This window comes from Chlorocebus sabaeus, chromosome 24 (genome assembly GCF_047675955.1).
Source record: "Chlorocebus sabaeus isolate Y175 chromosome 24, mChlSab1.0.hap1, whole genome shotgun sequence".
NCBI lineage: Eukaryota > Metazoa > Chordata > Mammalia > Primates > Cercopithecidae > Chlorocebus > Chlorocebus sabaeus.
This window is the reverse complement of record NC_132927.1, coordinates 39,808,296-39,834,821: the sequence shown is the minus strand read 5'-3', so window position 1 is coordinate 39,834,821 and position 26,526 is coordinate 39,808,296. Positions and strand designations below refer to the sequence as shown.

At 38.4% G+C, this 26,526-nt stretch overlaps 1 protein-coding gene across 4 annotated transcripts in view; it reads left to right on the top strand.

The window, feature by feature from the left end:
- The window catches only part of PPP2R5E (protein phosphatase 2 regulatory subunit B'epsilon), a 170,757-nt gene that overhangs the window by 65,245 nt on the left and 78,986 nt on the right, over positions 1-26,526 (top strand). For 3 of the 4 annotated variants that reach the window (XM_007986919.3, XM_007986920.3, XM_007986918.3), the window contains exon 3: positions 22,497-22,693. In XM_007986919.3, coding sequence (XP_007985110.1) covers positions 22,497-22,693 — 197 coding nt within the window. Of the gene's footprint in view, positions 1-18,677; positions 18,860-22,496; positions 22,694-26,526 lie in introns of those variants that run through there. The other variant, XM_007986921.3, reaches the window with a different exon arrangement.

Here is a 26,526-nt window from a genome sequence, read left to right as displayed (position 1 = left end):
TCTTATTCAGTTAAGTTTGTGTTAAATATATGATCTTATTTGTGAATGTCATGAATAAGTAATTTATAGATTATTTTATGATTACTAATTGTTAATGGATCTAAAGGCTCTTAAAATTCTAAGGATAGAAGAACAGTGACCACCAGTAGTATGAGTTCTGTGTGCTGGTAATACACACACATAGTAGGGCATTGAATGCCTAAGAACTGCTAACCATTGATTGATTAATATAACTATTACTTGGGTGGATAGTAGAGTCTGATTTAGAAGTCAGAGTATGGTATGTGATATTTGAACTGATTCAGCAGGGATTTGAAGTCTCCTTATTAAAGGATATGTTGTTAATAATATAAAATTTAGTGGAAGGAGGAGTGGTCTTTTTGTAGCCTATAGGATATGTACTTGAATATGGTCTCTGTTACTGAAATATATGTAATTTTGAGCAAATCCTTTATCTTTGGTGAATTTGGGTTTTTCAGTTGCAAAGTAAGTATCAAACCTAGCCAGTCTAGCTCACTGGGTTGGTAGGGTCATTACATGAAATAACTCATTTTGATTCAGTGTTGTGCCTTCCATGAGAACAACAACAACAACAACAACAAAAAGCAAAAGGTGGGGGGGGGGGGGGAGAAGAAATAATACATTTTGAGAATGCTTGAAAACCTTGAGCATTATACAGGTTTAAGTTAGCATTCTTCCTACTTTCAAATGTGAGGGCATCGTTTGTGGAATATTCTGACTCCAGCTTGTGTTAATGCTTTTACTTTTTTTGTTGTTGTTTAGGTTTATCAATGACATATACAAGATTTGAGTATCATAATCCTCTATTTTTATGGCCATTAATTGAAATGAAGAATGTGTGTATTCAAGTTTGAATATATAGACGTGCATACAATAGCAGTGCTGTGCATGACACTGTAGTTAAGCATTTGTCAGAGTTTCCACTGTAAACTTCCCTTTGAATGTTTTTTCATTTTAGCTTGGCTTTCCTGTGGGTTAAAATTATAGGGCCTGAATATTTTTGGATGGAAACTTTTTCCTTCTTTTTAATAGGGAATGAATGCATGCTATTAAAAAATTACTATCTTTTCTTACATTTTAAAAACATTTTATCATAAAAGTTTTAAAAGCCACTTCTAGGCAGCTTTTTTCTTTAAATCATTGTGTTAAATGTTGTGACTTCATCCCTATAAACAGTTTTTCTTTACCTTTGTAGTTTTTCCTCTAAAAATTGTCGGTCTTCGATGTATTATCTAAATGAGAGATTATAAATAATTTTTGTAAACTAATTGTAAGATATAAAAAACAGTCATATATTGATAAAAATATATGGATACCCATCCCAAGTTAAGAAAAAGTAAACTGCCTAGAATTTATAAGATTCCTTAGACTTTCCTCACTAAAATTGCTCATTGGTCTTTGATTTAAGTATTTGTAAAGTGTGTTGGAAACAGGCCAGGACTTAGACTGCCCCTTTATATCCAGAACACCCCCTTCTAATGGGTGTGTCATGTGGTACGTGTGTTCTGGTTTCACGTGACCGGATTGGGTGGCTTCGTGATCCAAGACCATCCAATCTATAGGCAAGGCGTAGTGTGGCCCAGAGCTTCTACCCAACAGAGATGAGAGTGAAATGGTGTTCCAGCAGAACCTTTCTCTAGGGAAGTTTGAATTTGAGAAAGAGTTGTCGAAGGCAGGAATAGATGCTGAAAGACCCAAGAAAAAGAAGCAAAGAAGTGATAAGCTATGTTGATAGGGCAGGGAGGGTGAGGTGTGGGTTGATCTGCCTTGATCATCGCTTAAATTACTGTTGATCATTCACTTAAATTACTGTTGTCAGGGCCACCTCCATGTCTCATGTCTCAGCAACATTGGACACTTGTCCAATTTTGTGGAAATTTTCCGTGTGGAAACATGCTCTTCTTTGGCTTCTGTGACCCTGCTCAGGTTTTCCTTTTGCCTCTGGCTGTTTCTTCTCATTCTTTTACCTGGCTCTTCCTCCTCTACTCAACTTGTAAGTGTTGGGTTTGTTGAGAGCTCCTTCTGCTTCACTTTCTGCACTCTTGCCATAGGTGAGTTCATCCATCCTATTGGCTTTAAGACCACTTATATATTACCATTTATATATGGTTGGTGCCCCCATTTCTTTTCTTACTTTTTTTCCTTCCAAATATGACATTCCTTTTGCTTTTCTTATTTTATTTTATTTTTTTTTTGAGATGGAGTCTCACTGTCTTGCCCAGGCTGGAGTGCAGTGGTGTAGTTGTGGTTCACTGCAGCCTCAACCTCCCTGGGTTAAAGCCATCCTCCCATCTTAGTCTCCCAAGTAGCTGGGATTACAGGAGCATGCCACCACGCCCAGCTGAGGTGCCCACATTTCTATCTCCACCTCACCCTTTTCAGACTTTGGTCTTGTATATACAATACATCTCCATGTATATGTCTTATAAACATCTCTAATGTAACACATTGTCGGTGAAACACTTGATTTCCCCTACCAAACTATTTCTTCCCTCTTTTACCTGCTGACTCCGCTGTTCACCCAGGTGCTCAAACCAGACAACCTGGCTCCCACCCACTGAACATGGAGAAGTGGGGCAAGTGCCAAGAGTCACCTTTGACCCCTCTCTGTCTTAGTCACTTTTCACCTGTGTACTCTCCCCCCAGAGTAGTTTCTATCAGCAAGCACAATTGATTTCTACCAATTCTTTCTACAGTAAATTATCTCTAATTTGTCCACTTTGTCTCCAGTCCTTATCATGATTCTATAACAGTTGCCTCCTGTGTAGCTGTAGTCTCCTAACTGGTGTCCCTGTTTCTTATCTTGCCTCTTTTCCATTCATTGAACTCATAGTGACCAGAGTGATCTTTTTAACAATACAAAGCGTATTCATATTTCTCCCTTAGGTTTTAATAATACAAACCATATGCGTACTCCAACTTTAATACTATCATGATTCTTTACTTAATCTGGAATTAAATCCAGGTTCCTTCTCTTTACCTTTCACTATTTTCTTTTCACCTTGGCTTTTCTATTGCACTTTTTCTGAAATCACTAATTAGAATTTAATGTTAAAGTCAAATGCATGTGGGTTAAAACTCCCAAGTTTCTAAAAACTTTAACAGACTTGATTTTCTCTCTCCATCTCATCCCCCTTTCCTGTTACTCTTTTTCATTTAATAAAATCCACACCAAAACCAAATTACAATTAGCCCTGTCCCAGCCTCTTGAGTCTGATTGCATCAGACATTTCTCAGACTTCCTAGAGAGCTGTTTTGGTTGTTTCATTAGCATTTAGAGGCATTTCTTTAAAATTACAGAAGGTTTTACTCTTGTATATCTTTATACACTGTTAGCACTGGAAAATGTCTCAGAGCTTTACTTCGTTTTTGCGGGCACTTCATCTTGGTTCTCTGTCTCTTTCTATGCTGAGTTTTCTGCCTCATTGTTGAGTTTTATCTTGTCTCTAGCTGCCCCATGGTTCCATTTTTAATCTTCTATTCTTAGTTTTCCACTTACTCAGTCATTGAGCTATCTGTTCCTTTGATTTCAACTTACACCTTTATGGGAAAACTCTGGAATCTCTACCGTTTAATTTAGCCCCTTGTTTCCAGTTCTATTTCCAGTCTTTTTCTCCCTTGGAGTTACCTCACATTCCATTGTTGCCACTACAGTTCATGAACTTCCTTGACTAACTTCTCTGTCTGATTATTTCATTTTTACCGACAGTATCATTATTCTCCCAACCTGGAAACATTAGTAATCTTTGACTGTCTTTCTTTTCTGCTATATCTAATGTAATTTAAAAAATCCCTTTGTTTCTGACCTTCTGGTATCTCAGTCTTCTTTTTTTCTCTTCTTCCACGGCCATCAGCTTCGTATAAGCCCTCATAACTCTTCATGCTTGGTTCGATGACATTGTTTTTGGCTAATTTGATTGCCTCCCATCAACCCCCCCAAAACCCTTCTCATTATGTTTGCTCCTGTCCAACATTTCTGTGTGGTCAGCCACATGAAACCCAGATTACCCTGCAGTTTGTAAAGTCCTTGCTGGCCAGGTATGTCCTCATTCCTCCCTCTTGTTTCCCACTCTTTCTAGTCACCTGTCTTCCATGCCCTAGACATGCGTCTCTTATAATTTCTTCCGTAATGTGCTCACTCTTACCTCCATGCTGTTCTTGCCTAAAATATCTTCTACCTTTCCTTTGTTTATTCCTTGTTTTATTCATGCTTCCTTTTGGTCCCATCACTAGCTGAAAGCAGTTCAACCTAACTGACTTTCTTCTTGACCTTAGGCTGTGCTGGTGACAATACAGGTTTGAACTCTCAGTTAGACTCCAAATCGTATGCGAGTTCAACAAATGTCAGGTGTTCAGAACAAAATGAAACGACCAAACCTGTGTGTCATTACATTTTCCTGAACAGTAAATGAAATCCAAACAAAGAAGGTTGAAGTCTTAAAGTAAGCCAGCTTTAGTGCAAAGGAGAAGGCTGGAAGGTTAGAGAAGGCTTCGAATCATCTTTTGAGAGACTTAACACTAATGTGAAGGGGTCCTTTATTTTATTTTATTTTTTGAGACGGAGATTCACTCTTGTCGCCCAGGCTGGAGTGCAATGGTGTGATCTCAGCTCACTGCAACGTCCGCCTCCTGGATTCAACCAATTCTCCTGCCTCAGCCTCCCGAGTAGCTGGGATTACAGGTGCCTGTCACCATGCCCGACTGATTTTTGTAGTTTTAGTAGAGATGGGGTTTCACCATGTTGGCCAGGTTGGTCTCGAACATCTGACCTCAGGTGATCCACCTTCCTTGGCCTCCCACAATGCTGGGATGACAGGCATGAGCCACTGTGCCCAGCCTGAGAGGGCTTTTAAATATTAACAGAAATAACAGGCCAACTGGAGAATCTTTCTAACCCTTGGTAGTTGCATTTTGCTTGGTGCAAAGAGGAGATAGATGACAGAATGCTTGTCTGCCTCAATCTATGTTAAGGAGTCTGTTAGGAAGATTAACCCTTCCAGATGGTTCTCCAGTGTGTGTTGTAGGTGTTAGATGAAAACAAAAATGATCAGTAGTGAGAAGCCAGCTCTCATTAGTCTTTAGCAGAGGTGGGATAGTGTACAGGTACCAGGTTGTGGAGGTCTGAAGCTCAGCAGGGCCCGCTTTCCAGCTGTGTGATGGTGGGCAAGTTACTAAATATCTTTGGGTCAATTTTTTATATGTAAAAATAAGGTTGGTAATACCTACCTCACAGCGTTGTAGAGAAGGTTAAAGAAGTTAATACATGTAAACTTCTGAGAACAGTGACTGCCACAGAGTAAGTGCTTACTAAGTTTTTACTATTATGTATACATGATATGACTGGGAAAAGATGACTCATTCAAGATTTTCAGAAAGAACTATTTATTGTGAAACAGGAAATGGCTCTTTAGAATGTTCTAATACTTGACCTGTCTTCAGTGACTCTTGTTTATTTTGGATTATTCATTCATTAATTAAAGTATATTTTGACATTGTTTATAGTCAAGATCCTAAAAGAGTATACTGTCTGTAGGAGATCATGGTATTTTCAATAGACGATAGATTCTGAAAAATTGTGAGAGTTGTATGAATGAGGTTCTTCTGGTCCATCTGGGTCTATGAACAATCTAGACATAAGACATCTGGTTTTATCAGAAATTTGAAACATACACATTTTTATGTGTACTCTCCATTCCCAAAGAGAGCCTGGTGTGTGTTTTTGCAGATTTATGTAATATGAGAGTTTCTGGAATCTAGATGAATGTCATTGAGAGTGGTCTCTCTTGAACTTGCCCCACTTGGTTTTTTTCAAAGAAGTGTTGTCATCTGCATGCTATGCTTGTCTTTGGACTTCAGGGTGGTGTAAGAAATGGCTCAGAAGCTATTGCTTGGTCACTTTTGTAATATCAGGGTGCATTAATGGTACAAGCAAGCGATGTGAATTGTCAAAATTTCAGAATTAGACATTTTCTCTTTTTATTAGGATGCTTTAATTTTTTTTTTTTTTTTTTTTTGGTAGAGACGAGGGTCTTTCTGTGTTGATCTTCCCACCTCAGCCTCCCAAAGTGCTGGGATTATAGGTGTGAGCCATTGTGCTCAGCCACTTTTTTTTTTTTTTTTAAAATCTGTTGATAAAGGCTTGCTTTGTGATCCTGTGAAAGTAGATTAGCTGTCAGTAGAGTCTTCAGATAATTTGCTTGTTTTATGCTGGAAATTCCTATTAAAATTATGCAATTGGATGAAGCCATTTTGTTATTGTTACTATGAAGTGTTTTTTAATAATATAAATATGTTCTTCCTAGAGATAATCCCTTAACTCTTTAGCAGACAGGATAATCAACCACCACATTATCAGAGGGCAAGTCAGTTTTTTTTTTTTTTTTTTAAAGTATGGAAAGGTTGTGAGTGCAGAGTGTGATTGTGGAATACTGTGTGCCTTGGGAGTTGGAAGTGGGCTATAGTAGGGAGGTAGGAGGCCGGACGCAGGGGCTCACGCTTGTAATCCCAGCACTTTGGGAGGTCCAGGTGGCAGGATCCCTTGAGCCCAGCAGTTCAAGACCACCCTGGGTAACATAGTGAAACACTATGTTTACAAAAACTACAAAAATTAGCTAGGTGTGGTGGGGCATGCCTGTAGTCCCAGCCACTTGGGAGGCTGAAGTGGGAGGATTGCTTCAGCCAGGGAGGTTGAGGCTACAGTGTGCTGTGACTGTGCCATTGCACTCTGGCGTGGGTGACAGAGTGAGACCTTGTCTCAAAAAAAGTGGGGGTGGTGGGAAGGTAGGAGATGAAGAGGACAAAAATCACTGTTTATTCTTTATAATCCTACTGCCACATTTGTCTGTCCAAATAAGTGGAGCAGAAGTATTTCATTTTGGTGTAAAATTATTCCTTCTGGTTCTTTGTAGTGAAGTTGTTTCTACACATTAGCCATTGACCCAGAATAATAAAACTGAATATAATCCAGCCTCGGTTCTCTTATAGGTAAAATGGGAATATTAACATGTATTAGGCAAGATTTTTGTAAGATTTTAATGAGAGGACATAATGAAGGACCTAAGCTGGAGGTCCATTTCCTTGTCAGGTGCTCTTTTCTTTTCTGTCTCTCAACTTGGTCCATGAGATTTAGATACTTTAATTGTATTTTTTGCTGTTATTAATATGTGCAAATCTTGCTTCCACCTGGACTGTACTTTTTTTGAGAGTAGATCCATTTGTTTTCATTCTTTATAATATATGCTCTTATAATATCTTCTTGTACCTTTTTTTGTAATGTAAAATGTTTTAACTTTTATATTTATCTATATGGTCATTTAATTAGGGTTTCTCTCCATTTGGTCTGTAAGTTTCATGAAGGCTAAGAACATGAAGTTTGGTTTTGCTTAATAATGTATATTTATAGCCTAGACTAGTGCATGGAATGTAAAAAGTCATCTGTAAATATTTGTGGAATGAGTGAATGAATGATTAGGTTAAACATGGTAGATTCTAAACAAATTCGTGTTGTGGGAAGGTTGAAATCACCTATCATATCCCTTCCAGACTTAGTCTGAACCCTTCTAGGAGGCAATTAAAAGTTTGCAAAATTTTAGTTAAGACCTTAGATCTCTAAATAACAGAGTGTGTGGGGAAAAGAAAGGTTTATAAATACTTTGAAGTGGTTTAGTATTTTATGTTATTTTAGTGGGAGGTTAATACTGTTTATTTTGAATATGTTGTAAAGAACTCTAAGTGTTAAGTTACTATTATTACTTTTAGTTAGTATGTATAAGTATTAGTATTTGTGAGTATGATACTAATTTAAAATGTTGACTCCAAGGACAAAGCTATCAAGCATTGCTTGCTTGTTTCCTTTGCACACTTAGCATAAACCTGATTATATAAGAGGAAGCCTTGATGTGTGAGACCCAAGTGGTGTCCTTATTTTGGCAGTGCTCATCCAGATTGTTGCAGTCTTCATAAATTCTTGCTTCTCTGTCCCAAATGCTCTGTTTGTCATTCATTCTTCCATCCAAATGCTAACTCTCTTCACCCTTCAGTATTTTGACATGTTGCGGATGCATGTACTGACAGCTGATTCATTTCACCTATTGAGTCAGCATCTTACCTTTCCTCTAATCAAGTTACAACTTTATTTTGAAGTTATTTCACTGGGTATTAGTAGGTCAAGCTCAATATTATTTTCTTCAAATATGCTTTACACAACCAGACATACCAAAAAGGGAGGGGAGATCTATATATATCAACAATTTATATTGTTCATTTTTGAAAAAAACCCACAAAAACCTGGCATTGTGTTTCACACAATGCCTAGAATATGGAAAATATTCAATAAACATTCTATGTCTCAAACACTTGAGCTATCACTGTGACAAAGCTACTATTTCTAGGCTCATTTTGTAAAAGATACTAAAGCTCCAGTGGTGCTTTTTCACAACAACATTAATTGAGCAGCTAAAGTTTACTGACCACCAAATGTGTCCCAGATACTCTTCTATGTGTTTTTATTTTTATGTACTCACTTAATGCTTAAGTAAAGTCTGTGGGGTAGATGCTGTTATTATCCCCTCATTTATAGATGAGGAGACTCATCTAAGCTTTCCAGCTAGGAAATGGCAAAGCTGACCTTGGACTCCAGGCAGTCTAACTCTGTAGCCCATCGTCTTAGCTGTCACACTATACTGCCCAAAATTGCCCAGCTGGAGCCTGATTAGAACCCAGGTCCCCCAGTTTCAAAGTCCGGGTGTGTGTGACCCTAAGGACAACCTCAATCATCTGGAAGAATGCAGAATGGGCTTACATTTTTCTTTCAAGTTCCCAATTATGCTGAAAGAAATTGAATTCATTTGACATCTTAAACATTTCTGTGATGTTTTTCCAGAATTATAACTGACAGACTTTTGAGATAGTGGACCTAGTTGCCGAGCTTAGTTTTAACTTTATTATACTTATTAAGGCCAACTCTTATTTCTCATATGTGATCTGGCTCCTTGAGTGGAAGATAGAGTTATATAATATGTTTTCTGAAAGGGAAAGTAATTTTCAGTATAATCTGAAGAGAAAATGTTTGTACTATCCCGTGGCACGTTTAGCTAAACTCTGGATTGCAATATTAGACATAGAATGCTGAATTATATCAAGATTGAGAAAAAGACTATGCTTAGAATTGCACTGTAGGCATGCATATTTTTAGGTTCCAGTGACTGCCTTACCGTTGGAGATGGATGTTTTGTGGCCAGGAAACCAGCAGCATAGAAGGAACATGTTGTAAATAGTGTTTTTTCTTTTTGTTAAGATGGAGTCTCGCTCTGTTGCCCAGGCTGGAGTGCAGTGGCCCGATCTCGGCTCACTGCAAACTCCACCTCCCAGGTTCACGCCATTTTCCTGCCTCAGCCTCTCGAGTAGCTGGGACTACAGGCGCCCACCACCACGCCCGGCTAATTTTTTGTGGTTTTAGTAGAGACGGGGCTTCACTTGTTAGCCAGGTTGGTCTCAATCTCCTAACCTCGTGATCTGCCCGCCTCGGCCTCTCAAAGTGCTGGGATTACAGGCATGAGCCACCGCACCCGGCCAATAGTGTTTTTAAATACTTTTTTGCTCCGAAAGTGTTAAGCTGCCCAGACATGTTTGCTGTCCTTTTTAAACTCTCTGCATTACTAGTCTCCAAGTTTTTATTTTGGAGTCATATACCCAAAACTGTACATAACCGTATACACACATACATACATAAGTACACACTTGGAAGTTTCTCCGTCTTTATTGTTTTATGCTTGAATAATTTTGCTTTTATACACACTAGGAAATAAAGCTTTGAAATGGGTTTCATGTCTCTTGGCATGGTATTTCAGATTTGAATTTTGGTTTTCCTCAACTCTTTTATGTGGGCTTACATTTGTATTTAACTATAATAATTAAGTAGTGTCCTTTGTATGAAGCATGGGAGAGCTTCACAATTAGGGGACTGTGTACTACATGCCTGTGTACTCCATGCCATCCCTGGATTTTACTGCCGAGATTATGACTTTAATTATAAATGTACACTCTGTATTACTCTTGGGATTAGAAGCTATTCCACTGTACTCAGTCCTGTGTCAATCTCAGGAGCTTAAGCTCTCATACTTTAAAACTCCCAACAGAGGTTCAAAAATAGCATCTCTAAGCTGGCATTGCAACATTGGATTAACTCTTGCTGTTGTTGTTTTTTGTTTTTTGTTTTTTTTTTTGTATTTTTAAAACTTTTTTTTAAGTTTCATGATGACTTTGATCAACTATAAATTATGAATTAACAGATAAGTGGGCTGTTAAAATAGCTACAGGTTCATTTTATTCTGAAATAATTGGCATTGACGTTAATCTTCAAAACAAATGGAAAGTAGATAGGCCATTTTATCCTTGAAATGCTTGAAAATAATGTCTTCTTTTATTGCCATTTTTTTGGCCGGGTTTGGAAGAGGGGAGGTCAATTGAATGTTATGTGCTTGCTGAAAATCTTCAGTTCCATTAACTTATTTCCTTACCTTATAAGCATGGCATAAATAAAAAATCTTTTTTCTTGAAGATTTTTGTTTCTCATACTTCTGAACCTGACTGAAAATTGGGCTTCAGTGATGCTGACTCTCAGGCACATCCTGGAAGTTTGTTTCATAATTCCTTTTTATCAAATTATGCTTTTATGATTTGCTCCTTGTCTTAAAAGACAAGTGCAGAAGAGAAGACAAGTTATGGTTATTTGAGAGTTCTAAATAGACGGCCTTTGTTTAATTCAAGTTTGATATTACTAGAATAAAATTTTAACAAAAAAATTAATATTTCTTTAAAAAAATTTTTTTTGAAACGGGGTCTTATTGTGTCACCTAGGCTGTAGTACAGTGGTGTGATCATGGCTCACTGCAACTTCTGCCTCCTGGGCTCCAGCCATCCTCCAACCTCAACCTCCTAAGTAGCTGAGACTGCAGGCCTGGCTAATCTTTTGTTAGTTGTTTGTTTGTTTGTTTGTTTGTTTTTTTGGTAGAGATGGAGTTTTACCATGTTGCCCAGGTTGGTCTCGAACTCTTTGACTCAAGCGATCCTTCTGCCTCAGCCTTCCAAAGTGCTGGGATTACAGGCGTGAGCCACCATGCCCGGTCAAAAATTTAATGTTTCTAGAAACACTTCAGAATACATTTAAAAAATTGTTTAAAAATAATTTTGAAGATGTGCCAGAAATAGCAAATATAAGTATTTCTGCACAGAAGATAGTTTTAATAAGTTATGAAATAGGAAATCGATTCCATACAGTATTTATAGATACTTGATAAATATTTGTCAAATGAATGATGACTTTTTTGTGGAAAGCACTTTCCACCCTAGAAGTGATTTTTCGTTTAATCTTTACTCAACCCTGTGAAGTACATTTTCTTTTTCTTCTTTTTTTTTTTTTTTTTTTTGAGGCAGAGTCTCTGTCACCCAGGATGGAGTGCAGTGGCACAATTTCAGCGCACTGCAACCCTTGCCTCCCAGGTTTGAGTGATTCTCCTGCCTCAGCCTCCCAAGTAGTTGGGACTACAGGCACATGCCACCACGCCTGGCTAATTTTTATATTTTTAGTAAAGATGAGGTCTCACCATGTTGGCCAGGCTGGTCTCGAACTCCTGACCTCAGGTAATCTGCCCGCCTTGGCCTTCCAAAGTGCTGGGATTACAGGCGTGAGCCACCGAACCCAGCCAAAGTATATTTTCTTAATTTTACATGCAAGGAAACTAATGCTCAGAGAAGTAAGTGGCTTGTCCATTGTCAGTAAACAGGAAAAGTGTGATTCTAATTCAGAACCAGATTCTCACAAGACCCAGGATGATCTTCTGCAGCCGCTTGTCCTTTCTTCTGTCCTTTTCTTCCCCACTTTCCACTCCAGCTCCAGCCACATTCACTTCTTTGCTGATCATCCGATTCACCAGCATGTGCCGCCTTCCTGCCAGAGTACCTTGCACTTGCCATTTCCCTCCTTGGACCCTCTTTCCCAGACAGCCTCAGCTGACTACCCCACTTCCTTCAAGTATTTGCTCAAATGTCATCTTCCAGGTGAACACTCTGCTTAACATTGTACCCTTCAACCCCAGTGTGCCTAGTCCCCCTTGCCCTGCACACTATTATTCCCCATAGTATACACATTATACCATGTTTATTATTTTTAGTTTCTATTATTTGCCTCTTCCTGCTAGAATGTAAAGCTCAGGACTTTTGTCTCCTCTTCGTTATATTATCACAGTAGTCCCTGGCTGTTGGTGGGTGTTCAATGAATATTTGGCAAATCAGTGAATGATAGAGTGAGTGAATGAAGAGAGGAGCCCATGCCCTTTGCACTAGACCTTCCCATTTTTCATTTATAAATGATAAATGACAAATTTTTCAGGTTATTTTGCTATAGAGGGCATTTCCAAATTATACTACTTAATGTTGTATACTCATCTTCATTTTGAATTTTTTTCCCTATTTTTCTCTTATCCTTGAATATAAACCATTCTGTTTATTTTAAAAAGTCAATTCCGAGTTTTAAATAAATTGTTAAAAAAAATGAGACATTACCTTACTGGATATTAATAGGGGAACATAGTTCAGGGAACTGAAGAACTGTGCTTTTTTTTTTTTTTTTTTTTTTTTTTTTAGTTAGGTTCTTTCAGATAAGCTTGCTTGTTTCACTCCTTATATTCATACATATTGAGTCATTAAAAACCATCTTGCCTGTAATCCCAGCACTTTGGGAGGCCGAGGTGGGCGATCACGAGGCCAGGAGTTTGAGATCATCCTGGCCAACATGGTTAAAACCAGTCTCTACTAAAAGATACAAAAAATTAGCCGGGTGTGATGGCGCGCGCCTGTAGTCCCAGCTACCCTGGAGACTGAGGCAGGAGAATCTCTTGAACCCAGGAGGCGGAGGCTGCAGTGAGCAGAGATGGTGCCATTGCCTCTAGCCTGGGTGACAGGGAGAGACTCTGACTCAAAAAAAAAAAACAAAACCAAAAAAACCGTCTAGTTTTTTTTTTTTTTTTCTTTCCTGAGACGGAGTTTCGCTCTTGTTGTCCAGGCTGGAGTGCAATGGCGCCATCTTGGCTCACTGCAACCTTCGCCTCCCGGGTTCAAGCGATTCTCCTGCCTCAGCCTCCTGAGTAGATGAGATTACAGGCATGCGCCACCACACCTGGCTAATTTTGTATTTTTAGTAGAGATGGGGTTTTTCCATGTTGGTCAGGCTGGTCTCGAGCTCCCGACTTCAGGTGATCTGCCCACCTCGGCCTCTCAAAGTGCTGGGATTACAGGCATGAGCCACCGTGCCTGGCCATAAAACCATCTTAGTTTTAAAATTTGCATTTCATGACTTGATATTATTAATATACTAGGAAATAATTTATTTTATTAAATGCATTATATCAAGCCTTTTCCTTTATTGTTTAGTCTAATTTTATTTCTAGAGGAATAAACTTATAATTTAAAAATGAAAACATGGGGAAATAAGATGCAATATGTAGAATTTACTTACTCAACTAACATTACGTACCTACTATATTCTAAAACGCCCGCTACGAACAGTTTATTAAAACGTGCAAGGCAGGTGTAGTGCTAGTTAAAAAAAAAGTTGCAGTGTAATGTAGCAAGTGCTTGAATAGAGGTATGTGCAGTTTCATGGGAATTTTGTGTTAAGATTTTTAAGGACTCACATGGATGCTGTTCCTTCACAATTGCAGAACGTATGATTTATCCTCTCAGCTTTTATGATGATCTAAATACAGTTGAAGGCCCGGAGTGGTGGCTCACACCTGTAATCCCAGCACTTTGGGAGGCCAAGGCGGGCGGATCACGAGGTCAAGAGATCGAGACCATCCTGGTTAACACAGTGAAACTCCGTCTCTACCAAAAATACAAAAAATTGCCTGGGCATGGTGACTGGTGCCTGTAGTCCCAGCTACTCAGGAGGCTGAGGCAGGAGAATGGCGTGAACCCAGGAGGCAGAGCTTGCAGTGAGCCAAGATTGCACCACTGCACTCCAGCCTGGGCAACAGAGTGAGACTCCGTCTAAAAAAAAAAAAAAAAAAAAAAAATACAGTTGAAATCAGTACTGTCGTTACAGCTAGAATTCTGTTTTCTGTGTTTCTAGAAAAATGTTGGAACAAAGAAGTAATATGGCTCAGAGATCCCCAAATACAGGCCCTTGGAAAAGTTGTTGGCTGTACTGGGAAAGGTGAAACATAAGGAGAGAGAGGAAGGTCAAGGGAGAGAATATACAACTCTATGTGTGTATGTGTGCACATGCATGTGTATGTGTGTGTGTCTATGTATGAGGAATGATTGCCCACCCTCTTTTTTGTTTTTATTTATATCTTTTTGAGACAAAGTCTCACTCTATTGTCTAGGGTGGAGTACAGTAGCACACTTAGGGCTCACTGCAGCCTGGGCTCAAGTGATCCTCTCACCCCAGCCTCCCAAGTACCTGGGACTACAGACACATGCCACCAAGCCCAGCCTTTATTTTATTTTATTTTATTTTTGATTTTGTAGAGATGGGGTCGCGTTGCGTTGCCTAGGCTAGTCTCAAACACCTGGCTTTTAAACGATCCTCCCACCTTGGACTCCCAAAGTGCTGGAATTTTGTGTGGGAGCCAACGTGCCTAGCACCATCCCTCCTTTTTAAAGGAAGGATTGTCTTTTATTCTATGATTGTTCTTTCTCTTCCTTTGTTATTATAAAGGAGCTTTATTTTTATGAAATTATAGTGAAAATAAATGGTGGCTATGTTTTTAATGCCTTTACCTAAAGAAAAATGGACAAAATGCTTTTTTTTTTTTTGTAATTTTACTGGCACCTAACATCCTCAAAAGAGGGAACCACTGACATGCATACTGTAGAATACTGTATAATTCTTGCAGCTCTTTTTTAGTAAAGTCCATCAAGCTCCAGGAGTTCCTCATATTCAAAAGGCCTCGGTTCTTTTCCTCTTGGCATCAGTGCCCTGGAAATAAGCCCTTAGGAAATGAATTAATAATAAAGACATTGACTTTGTCAGAACCTTTGGTGGCATCTGTCCTGTGGTGAGTTTGGTGGCAGGAAAATAATTAAACCTCTAATTAGGAGTTGATCAGTTTTAAAATATTGTTTCCTGTGTTGACAAGTTTCAGTAACCACCTTGGCATTAGAACATAAAGCATGACGGATAACATGCAGTGTTGGAAACACTGTGTCATTTATCACTATGTGCATTTATCACTTTGTGTCATTTATCACTGTGTGCATGTGTGTATGTGTGCATGTGAGCATATTTTCCTTTTCTTCTGATTAGATCATAGTGCCAAAATAACATGAAAGCCCTGAATCATGTAATTTTGCTGCTTGAAGCCATACTAGTCTGTACTAGTGGTGGTGACCTTTGGTTTTTATTTATAAATTGGAGAGCATATTGTTAGCTTTTGGGAAAGGGAAACTGGAGAGCTTCATGACACAATAATAAAAAATACATGTTGATTGTCTAATTTGGGAAGAATAATTAATATGTTATTATCTAAAACTTAAACTTACCTGTGTATACTTGTTCACTAGCTTAAGGCTGATTTTATACTGTTTCAAGTTTTAAAACGTGAACATTTGTATTTAATAGAAAAGTTAACCATTTTTTAAAAATTTCTTACTTTTATATTGCAAATATAGAAAAATGTTGGAACAAAGAAGTAATATGGCTCAGAGATCCCCAAATACAGGCCCTTGGAAAAGTTGTTGGCTGTACTGGGAAAGGTGAAACATAAGGAGAGAGAGGAGGGTCAAGGGAGAGAATATACAACTCTATGTGTGTATGTGTGTACTAGTTATCTTAAATAACTAGTCATAACAATGGAAGTATATCTACAGCTCTAATGGGGGTTAGTTGCTGTTATTTAGTATGATCATCACCATCATCATCATCGTTATTGGGATGTTTCTTCCCTCCCCTGCAGTAAGACTGCTGGAGCAGTAAGCTACTGGGGTTCAGATACTAGCTGCAGCCCTTCCTAGTGTGTGATGTTGGACAAATGACTTAGCCTTTCTGGGCATCAGTTTTCTCATTTGAAAAACTGGGATATTAATAGTGGCCACACCTAAGATATTCTGAGGATTAAAAGGGATAATGCGTATCAGGAGCTTAGTACAGTGCTTTATAGTAGTAAGTGTTCATGATTATTATTGTTTCTGTTCTTTTTACCTGGAAATTTCAGTCAGTACCCACACCTTGATCTCATCCTTTCATCCTTTTGACACTCTTCTATCTGTGCTAGTCATTCTATGACACATGTTTTGAACCTTTAAAAAATATGTGTGCTAATAATCAGCAAAGTGTTTTTCAAGCTTCCTAACAGATTGGCAAGATTTCTAAAAGCTACCAACTCCACATTCACCTAGTATAGCCAAGGCCAAGGAAGAACGCTTTCACTGTTGTAAATGTTTCCAGGGACCTTCCTTAGCTTGGAAACTAAAAGTTTTCACTGCTAGCTTTAAATAATGGAGAGAAAGAATTTCAAAGGAGGAGGGAGTGAAAGAAGGATTTTAGAGTGCTTACTTTAAAAACAGTGCTTTTTAACCGTAGCCACATATTGAAATCACCGGAGTCACTTTTATAAAATACAAATGCTTAGCAGTGAAATATCCCATCACCACCATCATCAACAACAAACATCTTTGAATTCACTTCTTTTTACAATAATAAAGTAATTGGAATGGTCAAGTGTTTGATGCTTATTTTAGTTAACAGATTGGTTCTGGGTTAGTTTATTATTTGCTTATGTGCATTGAAATATCCTGTGTAATCAACATGTTATATTTGGCTCCAGTTCATAGGACATGAAGTCTAAGTTTATTATTTGATTCATTATAAAGGCTTATAGTTGTCTCCTCGTTTTGAGGAACTATTGTTGGTTATATCTGTGATTTACTGGTGTCAAAAGCAATTCCTATAATGGAAGCTTAATTCTACTAATAAAATAGGATTACTTTTAGGTTTCTTGAAATACGTGCTCCAAAAAGGTAGAGGTAAAATTGATGGCAATGATTTGGACAGACTACATGGGCAGGCAATTAGGCATTTTACCACATTTCTTAGTGTACCTAGCTTCAGTCTATCATGGCTCAATCTACTTCATAATGTTTTATTTATGATAGTGTTTTAGTATTAAGCATCTCCTTAGAACTATGAGACATTGTTAGTTTTCTGTAAATATAGACTCATATGTCCTATGCAAGTAAAATTCTCAGTGATTTTGTTGAAGTTTATGGAGAGTTGCACGTGAAGGACAGAGAATACACAGATGAGGATTTGTACACCTTAAGAGAAAGTTCTGTGGGATTAGAGGCCATACTTACTATTCTTGTTGTGTGTTGGTCCTGTTATTTTTTGTGAAAGTTGGAGAAATAGAAGTAAAAGGGCTAAGTGATTAATACCTTAGGACATTTTCAGGTAAGAAGTATTGTTAATTTAGACGAATTTTATTTTAGATCTTTTGAATGGAAATATAAATATAATTTATAGATATTCATTGAATATTATAAATATTGTTCATTAGCTCAAGTAATGTTATAGTTTAGCTTCCAATGCAAACATATGAATGTTTTATAGAAATATTTGTTCACTCACATTTCCACATGCATTTCAATAGTTTATGTGTAAATAATTTACCAGTCCACATTTTCTTTATTAACTTATTTTTTTTAAAACAATTTACCTTATTTTTATGATATCGTGGGTAATAGATATAATGATGTGGGCCTCCTTTATTTACTTGGCTGGCATATTTGCAAAGGTGAATTTAACTTTTGTTGATTGGAGTCCCAGAGTATCAAACCCAGGAGATTGGGCACATATTTTATTTCTTCTACCTTTGTTACTTTTTGCTTTGCAAAGTGCTGAATGAGCTAGGCCTGAAGAAAATGTGGGGTGATATTGGATCCATGATTCTGTGCCCCAAATATTAGATAGGGTGGAATGATGGAAGCGGACTAGTGGGGAAGAATGAGCTGCTTCTGCAAATTGTAAATAACCCTCCCTTTAAATCATGATTAGGGTGAGGGGAGTGCCCCTCAGCAAGAGCTAAACTGTATATAGATCCTGTTGACTTCTTTAGATACAAAGAGAATCTTTGTCTTAATCTGAGATTGCATCCTCACTTTATGTTGAATTTTATGTCCATTTTCCCATTACATGTAACACTCAAATTTAAAAATTATTCAGAGGTAATGAACACCTTGGAGGTAGGAGTAGTCATTTTCCCCTGCTTATTGATGAAAATTGATAGGAGAATACTGGGAGACGGTGATATAAAGACGTACGGGGAGAATGGCTACTGCTAAAAAGTAAAAAGAAGTACAGTACAGTGAGAAATACAGTTTAGCTGGTCATTGCATTCTTTTCTTGGTGGAGAAACATATTCTGGAAACCAACTTAATTTTAAGAATTCTTCCAGAGCAGTGGAATCTGACCTTATGGGATCTTATCAAGCTGTGATAATGGGATTAATTATTCTCTCTTTTGAACACATACTAACCTTGGATGGAGGAGTCATTGTGCCAGTGACCTTCACGGTATTACATAATCACTTATTGATTGCTCATTATTTATGGCTGTGCTTCTGTGGGATCCCTTTCCTGGGAGCAGGGATGGCCTCTGCTGGCCAGAGGTTTTCACTGGAAGATAGATGACAGAAGCATCCACTGCCTGGTCTGCTTTGGGATTCTAAGATGACCTTTAATTTTCCTAATTCACATTTATTTCTTAATGACTGTAATTTGTTTTTTTCTTCAATCTTGACTTCTGAAGTTTTTAGATTTCCAGGTGACTTGGATTTTGGAGGTGGGTAGCTTTGACTTGTTAAAATCTAGTGTTACTGTATTGTGGTTAGAATTCTTGCCTTTATGATATCTTTTTGTTTTTTATGAGATTCTGTTTATGGCTTCGTAAGCAATCCTTTTAATAACTGTTTCTTTAAAAAGAATATTTGGATCTACTTCGGGGACTGCTTACATAGACACTAAACTTTTCTTACATAGTGGAAACCTTCTGCACTACTCAGAGATTGTTCCTTCTCTGATCTCTGGCCTGTCCTGCCTTCTCATATTCTACCTTTTCACACTCCCCTGCGACTAGGTAGATGAGGGAGGAGGTTGGGAACAGTCTTAGCTATGTGGGACAGTCTGAGGCCCAGACGTTACAGGAAGAACCTCTTGTTTGGACTGGTCATCCTTCAACATGTACAAAACTTTCCTAAATTGTTACCATAAGGAAATTCCTCTTTAAGAACCCCCTTTTGGTTCATCTTGACTGTGTAAGTTTTTTAATTTAATGAAGGTAGGTCATTTTAGAAAGAATTTAGTCTATGATAAAGGACAAATCATAACTTTTGCTCTATGTGTGAATACTTGGGGCATGGGCTAGAGGGGAGATAGGGAAGGGGTTTAGCATGATACTTTATGAATGGGGAGTCATTTGTTCGTTTTGTCTGCTTTCTTCCTCCTCTTCTGTCTTTGCACACACGCTGTGTTCTGGAATAGGGTGTTACTCTGGTCTTTCACTGTGTTTCAGTGTTGCATTGCACAGTGGTGAAGGGTCCAGGCTCTGGAGCCAGTCCACTTGGGTTTGAATCCTGTCTCCACTGCTTATTAACATGTAACTATGGGCAAGTCACTGAATTTGTGTTTTGGTTTACTCATTTGTTAAATTAGAAATAGTACCTACTGCAGAAGGCCATTGAAGGGATTAAAGGAGGTATAATATGTATAAGTGCTTAGACAAAGTGCCCGATACATGTACCCAGTATATTCAATAAATGTGAGTTATTATCCTTATTCCACTGGACAGGTGGATAGCCTGCTTCACATTTGTCTATGACATTATATCAATTTGCACAAATAAAGGACAAATTTCAACTGCCTAACATTAAAAAGCAGGACTAAGTGTTAACTGCCTGAATTTTTTGAACTGCTAAGTATGTGAATCTCTTGAGTACTATTGCAGTGACCACAGATATTAATTGTTATTGTCACTGTTTAAATGATGATGTACTTTTGGAGGAAAGGCTACAATTCATAGATGCTTTTATGATTTATATGTGCGGTGTTAAGGAGTTCTCCATGTAAATAGTCTGATTTTTAGACTTTATTAAAGTCACTATATCAAAAATTGAATTAATTAAAATTTCCCTGAAGATTTTGACCTGTAATGAATGCTACATTAATGAGCTTTTTCTTGGCCAGGGCGGTGGCTCACGCCTGTAATCCTAACACTTTGGGAGGCCGAGGTGGGCAGATCACCTGAGGTCAGGAGTTCGAGACCAGCCTGGCCAACATGGCAAAACCCTGTCTCTACTAAAAATACAAAAATTAGCTGGGTGTGGTGGTGGGCGCCTGTAAGCCCAGCTACTCAGGAGACTGAGACAGGAGAATTGCTTGAGCCCTGGAGGCAGAGGTTGCAGTGAGCAACCACTGCACTGCAGCCTGGGTGACAGAACGAGACTTCATCTCAAAAAAACAAAAAAAACCCAAAAGGTTTTTCTTGCCCTGTTTGCAGCGTCAGTATTCCCATTTGGTTGCCAGGTCTGGGGTCTGATTTCGATCTCAAAAAATTTTGGTAATTAACCGTGATGGTCCTGTGCATGAATTAGTCATTGGTTAAGGATCTAGTCATGCTCATAAGCAGCCTTATTTCGTTTTTATGTATTTATTTTAAACGCCTAAAGCAGGTAGCACTTAGAGAGTTTGGTCTGACTGAATGTAGTTCTTATAGTCTAAGGCTAAATATTTTAAAACCGATTAAATGTTGGGGGGCATAGGATAAGACCTATATCATGACTGCAAGATACATTGTGCTTTTGGGGACCTAGGAGTGATGGGGGAAGGGAAACTCACAGGTTAATAATTTCTAAATTCACTACTGGTTTTTGCTGAGAGTAGCAGTGATGCTATACCTTCAAAAATATGGACTGCTTCTTGTTCTGTAAGGTCTGGTAGAGAAAGCCTATGTATTTAGGTGTCCTATCTACTCTCATCTAGGTTTACTTCACTGGCAGTGTTTTGCGGGAATTGCCTGTGAGGTCTCGGGTAGCCATGCTGGCATTTGAGTTGTGGGGTGTAAGGCAGGGTAGAAGGTTGTAGAGAGGAGCCTGGTGGATCCCGGGAAAATGAGGCTGGCCCTCACTTTCTGCTGCTGGTGGCTTTAAGCAGGGTGCTGTATGCTGTTCCCCTCCTCCCCAGGGAGCAGGCAGCCCAAGCCAGGAGTCCATTGTAAAGCATTTACCAGAAGACTGGCCACTGAGGATGATTGCAAGTGACTACACACTGTTAAGGTCCTTCTTGATTAGTACAAAAGGAACATGGGAGTGTGGTTAGAGACCTGGGCACTTTGCCTAGCTCTGTAACCCATTCATAGTGGGACCTCAGTGATTGTCTCTATTTTGTGTGTGTGTGGGTGAAAAATGGAGAATAATGCCACCTGCTTCTTTCTAAGGATGTTCTGAGGATTAATGAGCTAATCACCTTGGATGAAGGCAGCAGAGCCTACCCTGGTTATAGTTTTCATTGCTTTTCCAGGGAAGCTCTGGTTTGAGGGAATAAAACATTGGAAAGAAGATAGGAGGGAGTAGGCTGTCTACAGCTTAGTTGGTATATTTGAAGTCCAACTGTAGATCGGGCTCCTTTCTGGCTGGGAAATTTCAACTAACCTAAAATTTCTACATATTTTTTAGAAACAACACCAAGCCAAATGTCTGACCTGCTGTTTGTGGGAAAAGAGCAGATGTCCATTCTGGGAACATATTAATATAAGATGTTAGTGGTTTTCTCTCACAGTACAAGAAGATGGGTAAAAAGAGAATGTAGATTGATGTGGCATTTACTCTTATTTTCCTGTTACTGGTGTGCTCTTTTTGAGAGTTGGTATTGTTTCATTTTGTAGATTTTTCAGGTTTCTTTCACAAAGAAACTTCATACAGATCAAGCCAAAACAAAACAAAAAAATATAAACACACAACAATAGCTTTAAATACCAAGGATGTCAGCATGAAATTAAAATGAATCGACTGACATTTCTGCTTTGAAATGTTTTAGTAAAACTAATTTAAACCAACAGCGAAAGCTTTCTTATAAGGGAAGGTTTGACCTTTTTCAGTGTTTTTAGATTTAAAGGTATTGACATTGGGGTGTTTTTGGTTAAAATTTGCATCAACCTTGTAAAGTCTTTTGGGATTTTGGTCAATCCTTGGTTGTGGAATAGCAAATACAGTCAATTTTGTTGGTAAAATGTAGTTTCCAAAGACAAGGTCACTGAAGTAGTAGATACGGTATCCCCTCCCAACCATGTGTGACTGTGAAAAAGAACACTGTTGTCATGTGAATTCTTATTTTTTTTGAGCTTGCCTTTGAAGTAACTTTCACAGAGAATTCCTGTTACCTGGAAATTGATGACAGACTTACACCATTTCCTTTTTTTTTCTTAGACGTTCCATCCTCAGAGCAGCCTGAACTGTTCCTAAAGAAACTTCAGCAGTGCTGTGTCATTTTTGACTTCATGGACACGCTATCTGATCTTAAAATGAAAGAATACAAGCGCTCCACTCTTAATGAACTGGTGGACTACATTACAATAAGCAGAGGCTGTTTGACAGAGCAGACTTACCCTGAAGTAGTTAGAATGGTGAGTTTCTTTTTTTCTCCGCGGACACTTTTAAGCATCTTCCATAGTGACTCACAGGTGTATATATTGCAAGAGTGAGGTCATTGGAGGTCAACTCCACAAATGAGAGCCAACCTTTGGAGAGCTAAGCAAAAGTAGTCGGCACAGTGCTAGAATTTGAAGAGCATGATTTCCTGAGAACGAAATCCAGAACTTTCAACTACGACAGTGCTGAAGCAATGAATTACTTCAACATATGAAGCCAAGATTGCCAGGGTGTTATTGGATTTCTGGCTTTGGCAAAAGAAAAGACACAGGAAAATAACAAAAGTCTTAGATCCGTGTTTGAAAAATATTCAAGCCTGTTGGATAGCTTTTTTTTTTTTTTTAAATCTTATTCATTGTGGTATATTAGAAATGGCTTTATGCTTAATAAAATTAAGCCCCTCTTGACTAACCCTTCTCTTTATAATCTCCTTGAAGTCAGGGTTGATACCTTTCATGACTTTTGAATAGTGTCTTAGATTTTGTGTGGTCATTAGGAGTTACAAGAAAAAACATTATTAACATAATATGAGTAATTACGTTCTTATTGTGTGAACAATTATTTTCGTTTTTCAAAAGCTGAGCCAAAATGTGATTTTTCTGATAGATTTCTGTGGGAGAGTTGCCTTCCTTGGCATCCCAGAAGATCTTGGAGCTGGAGAGTGCATGCTATTTGGGGATGGGCTTGCAGGGTGGGGAGGCTGGTCTACTGACTGGTGAAATAGCCACAGAGATCCCTTAAGGTCGGTGCATCATTCAGGAGCCCATTGCAGGATCTGGCACACTCTCTGTGTACTGCTGAATGTCTGCCTGGCTTTTGTATTTAGTTCCTTATCATTTGTATTCAACCAATGCAGAAAAGAGACTTTTGTGATGGAGTAGATATGTTTAAAAATGATAGTTCAGATTTGCAAAGGGACTTGAATGATCTCAGCGTGAGAAACTGTGGCTGATATATGAAGGTCATCTGAAAATGATGCCTAATATATTCCTCAGATCTATATCTGAGTGTGTATTGGATTTGTTGTTAATTTACAGGAATGTAGCACTAGAATGTTTTGTAGGTTAAAGATGACCGTGTGGCCCTTGAGCAGTGCTTCTCAACCAGGTGTGATGTTTGCCCTACAGGGGACATTTGTCAATGTCTAGAGACATTTTTGGTAGTCACAACTAGATGTGGGAGGAGAGTACTACCAACATCTAGTGGGAGAGGCCGGAGATACTGGTAAATATTTTACAATGTACAGAGTGGCTCCCACAATAAAGAATTACCTGGCCCCAAATGTCACAAGTGCCACTGTTGAGAAACCTTGCTCTTGAGTTTGCATGCTATCTAAACCTCTTAATTTGATGCAGAGGATCTTCTCTAGTCTACCTGCCTTCTGCAGAGCACAGTCCCTGGTTTTAGCCTACCTGTATCATCAGCCAACAGAGGTATTGGTTATGACTTTCTTCTGTATCTTTCTATAAATAGTTCATGAATATATAAGTATATGCAAACATATATATAAATATTTTTTGTAAGCACACAAATGGTGGTACACTACACATTTTCTGTACCTTGCTTTTTCACTTAGCAATATATATTTCAGTACATATAAAGTTCCCATATTCTTTTTATAGCTGCATAATATTTATTATGTGAATGTACCGTATTTAAGCAGTATTCTATGAATATCCTTATACACACATCAGTTTGCCTTTCTATGAGGACATCTGTATATTTATTTTTGAAAATTTAATTTTTTAAGAGCAGTTTTAGGTTCACAGCACAATTGAGAGGAAAGTACAGAGATTTCTCATATGCCCCTGTCCATACACAAGCACAGCTTCCCCCATTATCAACACCTCCCCCCAACTCCCACCAGAGTGGTACATTTGTTACAATTGATGATCCTACATTGACACATCATTATCACCCAGAGTTCGTAGTTCACATTAGGGCTCATTCTTGGTGTTGGACATTCTATGAGTTTAGACAAATGTGTAATGATGTGTATCCACCATTATAGTACCCTACATACCATACATCACTGCCCTGAAAATCCTCTGTGCTCCACTTCTTCATCACCCACCACCTTCAACTCCCTAGCAACCACTGATCTTTTTACTGTCTCCATAATTTTGCTTTTTCCAGACTGTCATATAGTTGGAATCACATAGCATGTACTCTTTTCAGATGGGCTTCTTTTACTTAGTGATATGCACTTAAGGTTCCTTCATGTCTTTTCAAGACTTGATAGCTCATTTAGTTTAGTGTTGAATAACATTTTATTGGTTGAATGTACCATAGTTTATCCATTCACCTACTGAAGGACATTTTAGTTGCTTCCCAGTTTTGGCAATTATGGATAAAGCTAATATAAATATCCGTGTACAAGTTTTTTTATGAACATAAGATTTCAGCTCCTTCAGGTAAATACCAAGGAGTGTGATTGCTCTATGTATTGTATGGTAAGAGTATGTTTAGTTTTTTTAAATTTGCATTTACTTTTATTACTTGTTGTAGGTAATGAGTATGTTTAGTTTTATAAGAAACTGCCAAACTGTCTTCCAGGGTAGTGGTACTATTTTGCATTCCTACCAGCAGTGAATGAGAATTTCTGCTGCTCCACATCCTCACCAACATTTGGTATTGATTTGATTTAAATAGCCTTTCTTTATTTCCCTCTTTCTGGACTTTCACGTATTCCCCACTCCTTCACCTCTAGTTCTGATTCTCATTTTCCCTTCAAGGGCTGACTTAAAGTGCTACTTTTGTTTCCTGAAAAAACACAGTGCTTTTTCCTTCCTTCAGTTTGTCTGCTTCTTGGCAACTCGCCATTTTGGGAATTTGTTCGTTTGCTACTTTTTTTTTGTCTTTTCACATATTTATCTGATTTTTCTAATTAGATGTAAGCACTCCCAAGAAGGAACTGTGTCCTGCACATCTCTGTGGCATCCATAATACCTCCTACCTAGTCCAGGTCTTCTTGAAATTTATTAAATGAATGAATTCCTCCTTAAAATGTAGGCATTTCAGTCTCTCAAATTATGATTAAGATGTTGGATGTCATTGGATTATACCCAGATTTTAAACTGAGTGTTTAGCATAATCCAAAAATTCTGTGATTCATATGGACCAGCTTGGTCTTAAACCAGCTTTGGTCTCCTAAGGGAGACCTCCCCTCTTTTCCCTCTTTTCCTCCCTGTTCTCCAGGCAAAAAAAGAGACTCCCATTTGTATGTGTTTTAAAATACACTAGAGCTTTGCCTTAGGAGTCATTGAATCTGTTAGTGTAAGTGCTGTTCTAGGGCATTAGAAAATTCTAGATGGTAGTTTAGCCTTCTTAGAAGTATAACTTATTTTTCATATTTGGTGATTTCTGAAATTGTTAGCTACTAATTATATCTGGTACTTAGACACTCTGGAGCATTTACAGAAAAGGGGATATTATGATAGAGTAGAAAGAGACAAGGTGCTGGGTGTGGTGGCTCACGCCTGTAAGCCTAGCACTTTGGGAGGCTGAGATGCGTGGATCACTTGAGGCCAGGAGTTTGAGACCAGCCTGTCCAACATGGTGAAACCCTGTCTGTACTAAAAATACAAAAATTACCCCGGCATGGTGGCACATCCCTATAATCCCAGCTACATGGGAGGCTGAGGCAGGAGAATCACTTGAACCTGGGTGGTGGAGGTTGCAGTGAGCTGAGATCATGCCACTGTATTCCAGCCTGGGCAACAGAGCAAGACTCCATCTCAAAAGAAAGAAAGAAAGAAAGAAAGAAAAAGACAAGGCTTTGGAACCTTACAGACCTGGGTTCAAATGC